The sequence below is a fragment of the Scyliorhinus canicula genome, chromosome 3, assembly GCF_902713615.1.
Source record: "Scyliorhinus canicula chromosome 3, sScyCan1.1, whole genome shotgun sequence".
Lineage (NCBI taxonomy): Eukaryota > Metazoa > Chordata > Chondrichthyes > Carcharhiniformes > Scyliorhinidae > Scyliorhinus > Scyliorhinus canicula.
The window spans coordinates 125,726,588-125,740,914 of record NC_052148.1 but is presented as its reverse complement, the minus strand read 5'-3'; the positions used below and the strand labels follow the sequence as shown (position 1 = coordinate 125,740,914).

Here is a 14,327-nt window from a genome sequence, read left to right as displayed (position 1 = left end):
ATTTTGTATATCTTCGTATACCTACAAAAGCAGAAAAATGGGTAAGGGGACAGAAGAAAAGGTATGTCTGACAGCATTTTCACTGTAAATAATATTACAGCAAATGCAGAGTGTGGGTTGCAGAAGGATGAGTTGTCAAGGCTTGTGAACCTTTATTAAATCCAAACGTTCATTAGCTCACAGTACCTAAATGCTCACAATATGGTTTTTGACCTTGTGTATTCCCAGACGTGTCACTATGCTATAAATTATTGTAGGACATGATGGAACGTATTTTGTGTTGCTTCACTCAATTGCAAGTAGTGAGTGCCTTCTGCTGGTTCCCTCCAGATCTACACAGAAAAGGAGCGCGATTTAACAAAACTAGATAGATGAAATGAATGAAATGAAAATCGCTTATTGTCGCGAGTAGGCTTCAAATGAAGTTACTGTTAAAAGCCTCTAGTCACCACATTCCGGCGCCTGTTCGGGGAGGCTGTTACGGGAATCGAACCGTGCTGCTGGCCTGCTTGGTCTGCTTTCAAAGCCAGCGAATTAGCCCTGTGTGCTAATTCCCCTATCGATCGCATTTAGCCGGGTGTTTCCCGGCACAGGCAGCGCCGAGATCGACCCCGCTATCAAATGGGACTCTGCATCAATTCTGGGCCTCGGGGAGGAATGCCACTCTTAGTCCTGTTTCCTATACGAACGAACTCCGCCGATATGCCAGGTCCATGTTTGTGGAAACCTATGCTAAATGGAGCCCAATCAGGATCTCCTAGGCAAGACTGTTAGGTCCCAGGTGCTGGGTAGATCTGGCGTATACATATTCAAGTGAGACTAACCGCTCACTTGAATATGCAAATCTGGGTCCTGACCTCAATGCGGCAAAACCAGATCGCGACGCCTTGCGAAATCTCGTTTCACCTCACGAGGTGTGACAAGGCCGGTAAATCTGACGAGAGGCCTTTTGAGAGATTTACTGACCTATCGTATCCCAGGTCGGGCACGGCAAGGCCGATAAATGTCCATAAGAGTGCTTGTCATGTCAGTTACTTGCAGAATGACTGCTGGCGCGTGCACAGGAATCCTGTAAATAGCCACAGTAATTGGGAATGGTTAACCTTTTGAAATATGAAGCACAACTGCATTGCTAATGGCAGCTTTCACTTCATTTGATTCTGATATTTTTGAAAAGTGAGGTCTTCATTTATCAAAGCACCGACAAAGCACTTGGGCATCTTTCCACTGTGCTGAAGGAGTATAATTCCTTACCAATTATTTCCTTTATTTTGTAGATGGGTACACAACAGATGACATTGACTTTCAATGGACAGGTGGTAACTATGCAGTCACAGGAGTAGAGAAGATTGAGCTGCCACAGTTTTCTATTGTTGAGTACAAGCTGGTTTCAAAGAGAGCAGTTTTTGCAACAGGTAAGCCATTCAATGCAAAATAAAGGCTGTATCAATCATTTATGTTGCTGAGCTCCATTTGTTCTTTCATGGTAGTTAATGACCCAGATGGATGGAAATTCTTTGCATTGCACCTGTCTTTCATGCTTAGAATAGTGACAAGTGAAGCAGGTTAGCAGTGGGACGTTATGGAAAATTATTAGTCCATGATGAGAAGATTTGGGGGTTTTCCCACTCAGAGCTCTTCAACAGCTGCCAACTAAATGTAAGTTACAAAGGTTGTTGGGAAATAAAAGTTTTGTGGAGTTCGGAATGTAGGATACTTCCCGTTCCACCCTGACACAGCAGTCTCAGTGATGAGCTGGGGCTGAAAATAATAATAATAATAATCTTTATTTGTGTCACAAGTAGGCTTACATTAATACTGCAATGAAGTAATGGTGAAAATCCCATAGTCGCCACACTTCGGTGCCTGTTCAGGTACACTGAGGGAGAATTCAGAATGTCTAATTCACATAACAAGCACCTCTTTCGGGACTTGTGGGAGGAAATCGGAGCACCCGGAGACACGGGGAGAACATGCAGACTCCGCACAGACAGTGGCCCGAGCCGGGAATCGAACCTGGGTCCCTGGCGCTATGAAGCAACAGTGCTAACCACTGTGCTACCACGCTGCCCAACCATATCATATTAACTTCTAATCAATAACTAAGGACAGCACGGTGGCACAGTGGTTAGCACTGCTGTCTCACCGAGCAGAAGTCCCAGGTGCGATCTCGGCTCTGGGACACTGTCTGTGTGGAGTTTGCACATTCTCCCGTGTTTCCGTGGGTTTCCCCCTCACAACCCAAAGATGTGCAGTCTAGGTGGATTGGCCACGCTAAATTGCCCCTTAATTGGAAAAACTGAATTGGGTACTCTAAATTTTTTTTTTAACTCTGAATCAATAACCTTCAAGTATCACAGGCTTTCGTGAGCTATAAGACATTCTGCATAAGTAAAAGATGCTTATATGCATTAACAAAAGCCATGTCCATTCAGAATTAGCCAATAACCAAGTCTTGGGCATTAAATTTGGATCTGTAGCACCATTTGCTCAGAAGGCCATGGGCCAAGTGCTGAAAAATGCGATTAGAAATAGTTAGTGGTTGCTTTAGACTGGTGCCGATGCAATGGGCCAAATTGCCTTTTCTGTGCTGTAGACTCTACTCTGTAACACTGGAGCCAGTGCTCTGGAATCTGGAGGATTTTTGAATGGGGCGTACTGCTTCAGCAACAATAAACACTGCGGATTGGGAAGACAATCGAGCAGACATGCTCTCCATGCGCCAGAAGTGTTCCAGCTGGTCAGATCATGATGTCAAGCAGCTAGAGCAGCTGATTTGACGCATGATTTACAAACTTGCACCATTCAACTTATTCACTTGTCACTCATCAAAAAATATGCATAAAGCTGCAAGAGGATCCCACTACTATCATTGTTTGCATGTAAGTTGATTTCCACTAACTGCTTTTATTGTAAAGACTCTGGAAGCACTGTGGAGTATTTTTGGTAGTGTTGTGGTTAATTACTAGATTTGGTAGAGAATGTTGCTATATCCTCACAGGGAGGGCCGGAGGTTTGATCCACACAAAGGCTACAGGCGATGGGAGCTACAGACACAGTGCCTCTGGATCTGCAACAAAACAGGGTGATGGAGTAGAGACTGCAGGGAGGTCAAGCTTCATGCCAAGCCCTCGGCTAAGTTGGAGCCCGACAACTACATGTTCCTTGACCATGACAGACCAGTCAATTTCAGTGTGCATCTTCATCAGCATTTTCCTTTACGCTAACTCATTGAAGCCCTCATCTGAGTCCACTTAGCAGAACTCAACTGCAAACATGCCTTCTGGTGAGCTTGGGCAGTTTTCCTGAGATGCAAACCAGGCAGCTCTAAATGAAGACAGAGGTCCAATTTTAGCCCATCTTTTACCTCCACGCACAATAGGAGAAAGATCTCCAAAACATCTTGAGGAACACTTTGTTAAATCCATTTGAATATTATTCAAGGTTGTTCTTTAGATTTGGACATAACTAGAATAATCTGCCATACTCCTGTTTCCTTTTAAACAATAATTGGATGTATGGCCCGCAAAGGAACAAAATTATTTCAGCGATTTGGATCCCCCCCCCCACTCCAACCCCCCCCCCCCCACCCCCCCACCCCCCCCCCCCCCCCCCCCCCACTCCCCCCCCCCCCCCCAACCCCCATGCCAAGGAAGGGGAATAGGGAGAAGGGAAGGGAAAAGGAATGTCTTCATTTTTTCTGATTATAGTTGCGTTTTAACAAGAGGAAAATCCAGATTTTACATAAATTGATCAACAATCCTCAGCCCGGAGTGGGAAAAATGGAAGAAAAGTTGGTTTACACCAGTGCGAACAATCCTCACATCGGTCAAGAGGAGGCTGGTCACTAATGATGCTGATGACATTAAAAATGAGTTATTCCTATCACCTTAATCATCTGCTTTTATGGAGGGGCGGGGGAGGGGTGTGGGGGACAACCAACAAATAACGAACGCAGGCAAAAGGACAAGGGGAGGAAGAACCAATGCCAGGTCAGCAGCTGCACTCCTCCTTATCCTGATTCCACGGGAAGATTTCTATATTTTTCCATTTTTGGTGGTGGTAACTTATTCTCAGACTGTAGTGAAGAATCTGAGCAACCAATTTACTGGAGGACCTTAAACAATGCTCGGCCTATCATTTATGTATGTAAATTAAGTACCTGTTTCAGGTGAGCTGCATAGGCTCCTGAGAAGCTGCCTCTACCAGAATACCCTGCCACTGATTGAACAAGGACATTTCCCAATGTTGACCCATAAAACAAGATTCAATTTCTTCGCAGATCACTGCTTTATGATTCTAGTTTACATTTTTTTATATTATGTTTGATTCCATGCTACAAGTGAACAGGATTAGGAAGAAAAGAGACATGCTTCAGGAGCTTTGTTAGGACATGAAGTCATTGCTATAACTTCATAGCCAATCGGTCGGAGGACATTATTTTGACCCACCAACATACAAATGGTGTAGCTGATCTCTATCACTCGTTTCCATTTCCTGAATATTTTACCAAGTTATTATTATGTTCTATGTTATTGGCAGGATAAAGAAAGCGAACAATTTGCAGAAACATTGCTTGATATAAAAACAGAAAATTCTGAAAACAGTCAGCAGGTCAGGCAGCATCTGTGGAGAGGAACAGAATTCATATCTCAGTCCAATGATGACCCTTCATCAGAACAGGAGAAAGATAGAAATGTAATGGGTTTTGACCAAGTGAAAAGCAAAGGGTGGGTGGAGAAAAGGAAATAAAAGTAAAGTGCTGCGGATGCTGGAGATCTGGGGTGGGATTCTTCGTCCCATTGCACCAGTTTTCAGGTGAGGGGCGCCCCGCGGCAGCGGGATTCTCCGTCCCGCCAGCCAACCAATGGGATTTCCCATTGTGGGCAGCCCAACGCTGTCGGGAAATCCCCGGGCATGGACACGCTGCCGGGGCAACGGTGAATCCCGGCAAAGGAGAATCCAGCCCCTGAAATCTGGTGCAGGGCAGGAGAGATTAAATGATAAAATGTTTTACTGGTACAAGAGCCAAAAAGGTGTGGTCATGGGCAAAGTAAATTATTTACCTTTACCTATTTTTCTATTTATTTTTTAGGTTCTTATCCAAGACTATCACTGAGTTTTCGACTGAAAAGAAATATTGGCTATTTCATCTTGCAAACATACATGCCCTCAACTTTAATTACAATATTGTCGTGGGTATCCTTCTGGATCAATTATGATGCTTCTGCCGCAAGAGTTGCACTAGGTATTGAAATAACAGTCAGCAATCTAAATCACTGTGTGAGATGTAACATGTTAACTTATATACATTATATATGGTAATGGATATTCCAGGGTGAAGGCCAATGTGTGCAGCGTGGAGGCAAAGTAGCGAGCTAGACAGATTACCAGAAGTTTGCTCTACAAACTCAGGGTGCTCGTAAAGTAACTTTAAAAGATAAAAACTACAAATAACCACTTGGTACATGTTAAACATGCAATGGTGGGATGTGGGAGAGAGCTCCTCTGGGATACCAGTCTGTAAACCTAGCCATTATATTAACTAACATCACGGTGCAGAGCTATAACGAGGCCTTCCTACATTGGGAAATCCAACTTTGCAGACTCATCTGAGACTCGGCTCAGAGTCCAGTGAGAAGAGAGGTTGAATTCTCCGCTTCCCACCGGCTGCAGCAAGAAAAGCGATTGGGCAGAGAATAGCGTGCAAGTGAAAAATCTCTTGCGCCCGCACCGATTCTGAGGCCATGATCCAGTCCCCCGTTGGCGGTGCTGGTGAGGTTTGTGCCCTACGCCGGCAGGCACATGCAAAACTAACATTTGCATGGATTTAAATCTCATTAGTGGGTTGGACGCTTCATGCTCCACCCCACCGTGATGCTCCGCCCCTCTCAGGTGGAGATCATTAGAGCACAAATTTGTGCACGTATTTACAAGCGGTACCTGAGCACCATGGCAGTTGACAGGGAGTGAGAGGCTAAAAGAATTCTCATAAACTCTCAAAGATTGTCGGACTTGCTGGGCACTGGCTTCCTGGGCCAGGACGAGTAGCAGGGTGCGATTTGGTGCCAAGCCTGTGTACTCGGGGTGTCCCCCCTCGGGATTGGGGTGGCCAGGCACAGACCTCCATTGCTGCAGTATGTGATTTAAACCCCTCTGGTGCCACTTACAGGCTCCTGGCTGTTCACACTGCTCACTGTGTCCTGCAAATGTTCAGAGTGTCTGGTGATGTGGGAGCCCTCCGGAAACACTCTGGAAACACTCATATGTCAGCAATATCATCAGGCGTGACCATGCTCAATCACCGGCCCACCAGTCCTCAGTGTAATCCCACTGCAGAGAAAACAGGGGATTAGCAGATCTCACTCCAACCAAAGGACACCAGCACCATGCCCTATGGAACACACTGCCCCTCTCAGCTCAGAGGCCTCAACAGTGACACCGACCCTTCAGGATCCCGAGCTGTCTCCTCCTGGTGAGGCCGGAAGCACTGACTGCCTCTGTGATGCACAGTCAATGGACACGAAACGTAGATGAGATCCAAACGATAGGCTTTAATGCACAAGATGTGTGCCCGGCAGCTGACGTACAGAAGAAAGGCCGACTGCCGGGAAGCACGGGTTCTTATATCCCGCCTTGTAGGTGGAGCTACCTACCTCTCAGCCAATCGGCTGAGAGGCACATGACTTCCTCAGCCAATCAGCTGAGAGGCACATGACTTACCCGAGCCAATGGGCAGCGCGTCTTCTGCACCAATAGCAGCTCACTTCCAAGGTACCGTAATACCCCTAGTCATACTACCACACTCTGCCACCTCCTCCCAGGTGCTGTTAAAGAGGGCAGGCTTGAGTCTGCGGCCCACCCTGGGGAAGAGGGTGTCCACCTCAGACTCCCAAAAATGGGGAGCAGGTCTTCTCTGAGCCATATTTGTGGCTGTAATGAGAATATGATGAGTGGCGCACTTAGAAGTAGCTCCAGTTGTCAGGCTATTTAATGTTATTTGCAGCCCCAGCGGTTACACTGCCCACTTGACTGGGAATTGCTTCCAATTCACACCGGCAGAGTGCTGGACCATTTACATGTCCTAGACTGCAGAACAAATAGCGCGCCCAATGGGAATGGGAATTGCACACTATTCAGTCGCGCCGGGAATACTCTCCCAAACAGAGAATTCAGCCCGAGGTGTATGAACCTTCAGCTAATCATAAGTTGGTCTCAGTAGTGGCGGGGGAGCTGAATCCAGACAAGAGGAGTGATCTGGATTGCAGTGTGGCATGTTTTCATCAGTAGCTTACATTTTAAAACTGAACATAGGAATTTATCAAAAATTGACATAAAGTGTGACAAATTAAGTTTTGGCTGACAAAAAAGTATAATTTGGCTCCTGGATGGCAAAAACTTGGCCATTACCAAAAGCTTGCAGCTTGGCTATACTTCCCACCACCTACCCCACCCAAACTACTGCAGTGATGTGAGGCTCTTACGACAAAGTCACACATAGAATTTCCACAGTGCAGAAAGAGATCATTTGGCCCATCCAGCCTGCACCAACCCTTTGAAAGAGCACCCTACATAGGGTCACTCACCTATCCCCATGACTCCACCTGACCTGCACATTTTTGGACACTAAGGGTCAATTTAGCATGTCCAATCCACCTCACTTGCACATCTTTGGACTGTGGGAGGAAACCAGAACACCCAGAGGAAACGCACGCAGACACGGGGAGAACATGCAAACTCCACACAGACAGTGACCCAAGTTTGGAATCAAACCCGGGTCCCTGGTGCTGTCCAGCCAATACATGATCGAAAAACATAGTTTCATTCTCCACATGAATGCTGATGACACACAGTTCTAACTTGCCAACATCTCTCTCAACTCTCCACCACTTCTGTGTTGTCAGACTTATTGTTTAGCGGTCGGTTGAGCTTCGTTGTTTTGTGATGTAGAGCCGAGGCCAACAGTGTGGGTTCAATTTCCATACTGCCCGAGGTTATTCATGAAGGCCTGCCTTCTCAACCTTGCCCCCCCCCCTGAGGTGTGGTGATCCTCAGGTTAAATCAGCTCTCCCCTCAAAGGAGAAAGCAGCGTAAGGTCTTCTGGGACTATGGCAACTTTATACTTCATGTTGTTTGCACAGATCCCACACTTCAACTCAAAACTTTGTCTTAGTTTAAATCAGACTGTTTGCAACCTGGATGTCCTATAGGATCCCAACTCAAACTTTTCACTCCATGGACAGAATTTTCTATTCCGGGGCTAAGTCCTATCACGGGGGGTGGGAAACAGAAGTGTTTCACGCCTTGGAGGCCGGTGGGAATTTGCACCGTATTTCACGATACCAACCTTATTAATTATGCAGTCAAGAGTTTCCTGATGTTTTTTGCGGTGTAGCTGGCTGGATGATATGCACCCTACTATTATATCCTGATGCCATATTCAAAATACGCCCAGACACCAACGTACCCATCATCAGTGGAGGAGCGGGCCTGCTATCACAAGGAGCTCTGGCCCCCAGATTCAGTGACGCATCCTTGGAAGTCGTTCTCAGTGCTGTGGAGGCCTGGAGGGGGTTCCTCTACACAAATGATGGAAGGAGAAGGCCGAGGCGACACACCAACCCTGCATAACAGGACGTCTCCAGGGCCTCCACCAGAGGACTGCCCTGAAATGCCGAGAATAGATGAATGACCTCATTTGCTCCACCAGGGTAAGTGAACCCTCAGCTGCTCACACTCACCTCCCTGAATGATGGAAGGGGCATGGGCCTCAGTAACAAGGGTACCGTCTATATGGACCACGTATAAAAAGCTACTCAAAGTGATACGGTGATGCCTGCTAACCCTACTGTAGTCCATCTAATCGGCAGGTGGAGAGGCCATTGTGGATCCGTGACCCTTCAACACAGAGAGCTCAGATGCAGTATGGGACTGTGGAAGGGGGTTAGACACAGAGTACCAGCAAGCACTGCTGATGACATGTCTCTGTGAGCCTTACCCTTCTATAGAAATGGGCTCACCACTCTGGAGGGTGTTGTCCCAGAAAGCATCCTATCGGGCTGCATCACAGCCTGGTATGGCAACTGCTCGGCCCAGGACCGCAAGAAACTTCAGAGAGTCATGAATACCGCCCAGTCCATCACACAAACCTGCCTCCCATCCACTGACTCCATCTACACCTCCCGCTGCCTGGGGAAAGTGGGCAACATAATCAAGGATCCCTCCCACCCGGCTTATTCACTCTTCCAACTTCTTCCATCAGGCAGGAGATACAGAAGTCTGAGAACACGCACAAACAGACTCAAAAACAGCTTCTTCCCCACTGTCACCAGACTCCTAAATTACCCTCTTATGGACTGACCTCATTAACACTACACCCTGTATGCTTCATCCGATGCCAGTGCTTATGCAGTTGCATTGTATATCTTGTGTTGCCCTATTATGTATTTTCTTTTATTCCCTTTTCTTCCCACGTACTTAATGATCTGTTGAGCTGCTAGCAGAAAAATACTTTTCACTGTACCTCGGTACACGTGACAATAAACAAATCCAATCCAATCCAATCCAACCAACCCTTGTGGGCAACCTACAGTACATCAATCGGATGGCACATAATCCAGTGGGGTATGTGTAAGACTGGAAGCATAAGAAAGATACCTGAAACCCAATATCTCTCAACCCCATCTTCTCTCTTTGTGCAGGAAATGTTGAGGCACAACAGGAAAGATAGAGAGAGAGTGAGTTAAAGAAAGAAAGGTTCTACCTTGACCTCAAGAACATCATTGACTTTGAGGAGCGGGCAGCCCAGCTGGAAGAACCAGTCAGTGGAGATGGAGAGGTCAGCGGGCAGCTTCCATCCAGTCAGGATCCATGCATGTCTCATGGAAAGCTATTGGTCATGTTGGAGGCAGCTCTGCTGTCGCTCCCTCTCTTCTCGCTCACTTTAAGATGTCAGCAAGAAGAGGGAAAGGGAACAAGAGACGTCCCGCCAGCAGTGCCTCCAGCCCAAAGACTACTGAGGACATGGGGGAGGAGGAAGATAGTGCACCTGGAGAGCTGTCACAGCAGTCATCCGCACACTCCACCAGTGCAGAGACACACACCTTGGTGGGTACTAGATGGAGTTGAGACCGAGCCTCACATTTTGGTGGTCACTGCATGGACACATGTCCACAGCAGGAGGAGGCAAAGTCACTCACACGCATTGGCATGCAGAGAACTGCTTGGGAAGAGACACCTGTGAGATTAGATTTGGATGACGAACCTCGGGGATAAGCCCTGCACGAGATGCTGGGAAACCAGCGAGAGGGATACAATGGAGTGGCACCTGACAGGGTGGAATCTATCCGCCTGCTTTCTGGTGAAGTGGTGCCAACATGTGCACGCATCAAGGCCTCCTTGGAGAGGATGGGGAACGCCTTGGAGGATCTGGACCAGCAGAATGCCCAGTTTCCCGCTGAAATGCATGTAGATCTGCATTCCATTGCTGTGGCAATGGGCGAACTTTTGCTGCAGCTACGAGAGGGTATGGGGCACTTCAACCTCCCTCCATCTGCCCCTTGTCCTCAAAGAGTCAGGCAGGTGTCCTTGGGCACCCAAAGGGAGATGGAATGGTTTATGGACACCCCTGGAACCTCTAACATTCAGCCTTGCCCTTTGTGACCACAGAGGGAGCAGCTGCCTCACAGAATGAAAGCCAAAGTAAGCCTGGGCCCTACAGGCCTCGGGACTCCAGAGGATGCCCACCGAGGTCATCCATGGCTAATGGTAAACTGGTCAGCAGGCTGCCTCCACCTCTGCTGTGGAGGCTGGGGGATCACCTAAAAATGGTCACAAATGCAAGATTAAGAAGTTTTGAATTCACGTGGCTGCAGGGGTGCACTATGAATATCACTGCTGCACCTGGTTCTCCAGGATCCATGGTCACTGGAGATCTCCCTCCTGATCTCCACATGGTGCACAAGACCTTCTTCAGATAAGTACCAACATGTCATGTCCATGCCATGTTGGTCCAGGCATGAAATCCTACAGATGCACGGATGATTTGGTGCGGGGGGAGTTTCTGGTCAAGCCTACATCTTCATCCCTTAAAGTGACACAAATTAGTTTCACGTCAGTCTCTGATAGGGATGACGCCTTGCCATGGTGAGCAGGAGCACATGTGTCCACCATCATTTTCCACTGGTGAGAAAATTATTTTTCAGCCCCAACCGCATTGTCCGCCCACCTACCATGGGGGGATTGGAAAATTCTTCTTCACAAAAATTGCCCACTTCTATAACATTACTGGCATCCACCCATACTTTAGACCAGCTACTCCAGAGCCCTCATTCATGTCACATTTCTGCCACACAATTGCCATGCAATGACCATCTCCAACATGAGAGAATCTAAGAATCTTTCACTGACGTTCAAAACAATTACCATTGATGAATTCCCTACTATCAACATCATGGAGGTTATCATTGACCATACATTTAACAGGACTAGCCATAGGAATACTGTGGTTAGAAGAATTGGTCAGAGGCTGAGAATTCTGCGGCGAGCTAACTCACCTCCTGACTCCACAAAGCCTGTCTACAATCTACAAGGTACAAATCAAGAATGTCATGGAATACTCTCCACTTGTCTGAATGACTGCATCTCCAACAACACTGAAGATGTTCAATACCATCCAGGAAAAGGCAGCCCATTTGATTGGTACCCCATCCACCACTTTAAACATTCACTCCCTCCACCAGCACACACAGTGACAGCAGTATGCAACATCTACAAGACGCACTCAGCAACTCACCTTCCATACATATAAACTCTACCACATAGAAGGACAAGGACAGGACATGCATGGGACCACCGCCACCTCTAAGGTCCCCTGCAAGCCGCACGCCAATCAGACTTGGAATTATATCGCCGTTCCTTCACTTACGATGGTCCAAAATCCTGGAAATCTTTCCTAAAAGCATTGTGGGTTAACCTGCACCAGATGGACTATAGTGACTCATCGCCATCTTCTCAAGGGCAAACAGGGATGGGCAACAAATGCTGGTCTAGTCAGTGGCACTCACATCCCATGGAAGAATAAAATAAAAGCTTTTGCCACCCTTTGTAACTTGAGCTCATCCAAACACTGCTGCCTTCTATGCAATCCATCATCATGTCCAGTTTATTCATCATCCTGAACTACATTTATTTCCATTCTCCTAAGGTTTCCAATTCCAATTTGAAATTCTAAACCTGGAGTTTAAATCCCTTTGTGGCCTCACCCTGCCTATAGCCCCTTTCAGTCCTCTTACCTCCCACACCAAACGTTCTGTTCCTCTGACAATGGCCCAATGCATCCTTTGTCCCTTCACCCCACAATTGGTAGTTGTACCTCCAGCCACCCAGGGTCTCTATTTACCCACCTCCCATTATTCCTTTCAGACCCTATTTAAAGCTGAGCTCTTTGATCAGACTTTTGGTCATTACTCCTATTGTCTCCTTCGTGGCATATATATTTCCATGAAGCAACATGAGATTTTCTATCTTCTTTTTTTTTAAATTTAGCGTAGCCAAACAACCTACCCTGCACATCTTTGGGGTGTGGGAGTGAGACCCACGCAGACACGGGGAGAATGTGCAAACTCCACATGGACAGTGACCCGGGGCCAAGACCAATCCCAGGTCCTCGGTGCCATGAGGCAGCAGTGCTAACCACTGCGCCTCCATGCCGCCCCTTCTATTTAATAATAATAATCACTTATTGTCACAAGTAGGCTTCAATGAAGTTACTGTGAAACGCCCCTGGTCGCCACATTCTGGCGCCTGTTCAGGGGGCTGGTACGGGAATTGAACCTGCACTGCTGGCTTGCTCTGCATTACAAGCCAGCTATTTAGCCCACTGTGCTAAACCAGCCCCTAATAATAAGCTTTTATTGTCACAAGTATGAAGTTACTGTGAAAAGACCCTAGTCATCACATTCCGCTGCCTGTTCGGGTAAGCTGGTACAGGAATTGAACCCGCGCTGCTAGCCTTGTTCTGCATCACAAGCCAGCTATTTAGCCCACTGAGCTAATTATTTTAAAGCCACAATATCTGTGTGAGTGTGCAGATGTAAAACTTTTAATGTTATAGATAAGCATAAATGTATTTAAATACTGCATATTGATTTTTATTTCTCCAACATTTCACAGGAATCACAACGGTACTTACCATGACAACTATCAGCACTCACCTCAGGGAAACCCTTCCCAAGATCCCCTATGTTAAGGCCATTGACATTTACTTGATGGGTTGTTTTGTATTTGTATTCCTGGCTTTATTGGAGTATGCCTTTGTCAACTATATATTCTTTGGAAGAGGACCACAGCTTCAGAAGAAAGCAACAGAGAAATCCACACAGCCCCACCTGAAAAGCAGATTGGGAACCAACAAAACTCAGGTAACACGATAGGGATCTAAGAGTGCAGATGTGCCCTGGGAGTTCCTTTTACAAGGGAATCAATTTGCCGGGTAAGTTTTCACCTTTGCTGCTGAGATAGTAATTTAGTGCAATCGATCACTGACCCATTGTAAAACCAATCTGATTTTTATTCCATAATGCCTCCATGCAGCAAATTTGAAAAGCAACTCCACACATTTTTCATTGTTCCAGGGCCCAATCCAAGGCCCACCTGGAGGGGCCCACATCCCACAGGCATCCTTCAGTGGGCCATTAATCCTGAACTGCTGAATGAAAAGTTGGGTAGATGGGAAATCCTGGACCCTTGGTTTTGTTAGGTCTACAGAAACCGCAAGTTTGAGCAGAAGCTGGCATGTCCAACCACATGACCAATTTCCAGCCTGCCTGGTTGGTGCATCTCAGAGTTCCGGCAGGAGTGCACCAATCAGGTCAAGGATTTGGGGATAAATTTTTAGTTGTTCCACACCCCCATACCCCACACCCCAACACCCCCACCAAAGAATAATGGTGGAGGGTGCTCATAAATACCAGCATCAGCCTGTGGGAAAATTACACAATGCTATTTCTGGCATACCAGGTGACATCAGCCGCCTGTTGCCAGATCATGTTGGTTTTTTTTCATTTGTTCATTGGGTGCAGTGTCACTAGCTAGACCAACATTTGTTGCCCATCCATAATTGCCTTTGCGAAGGTGGTGGTGAGCCACCTTCTTGAACCCCTGTCGTCCCTGTAGTTTAGGTACACTCACAATGCTGTTAGGAAGGGAGTTCAGCAATAGTGAAGTAATGGTGATATAGTTCCAAGTCAAGATGGTGTGTGGTTTGAAGGGGTACATGCAGATGGTGGTGTTCCTCAGCATCTGCTACGCCTATCCTTCTGTGTGCT

The 14,327-nt window shown here is 46.9% G+C and overlaps 1 protein-coding gene across 1 annotated transcript in view; it reads left to right on the top strand.

Moving 5' to 3' along the window:
- gabrb1 (gamma-aminobutyric acid type A receptor subunit beta1) overlaps positions 1 to 14,327 on the top strand; it is a 434,746-nt gene that overhangs the window by 384,950 nt on the left and 35,469 nt on the right. Inside the window, exons 6-8 of the mRNA XM_038791278.1 lie at positions 1,278 to 1,415; positions 5,096 to 5,248; positions 13,174 to 13,421. Of these exons, the coding sequence (XP_038647206.1) occupies positions 1,278 to 1,415; positions 5,096 to 5,248; positions 13,174 to 13,421 (539 nt within the window). The remainder of the gene's footprint in view (positions 1 to 1,277; positions 1,416 to 5,095; positions 5,249 to 13,173; positions 13,422 to 14,327) is intronic.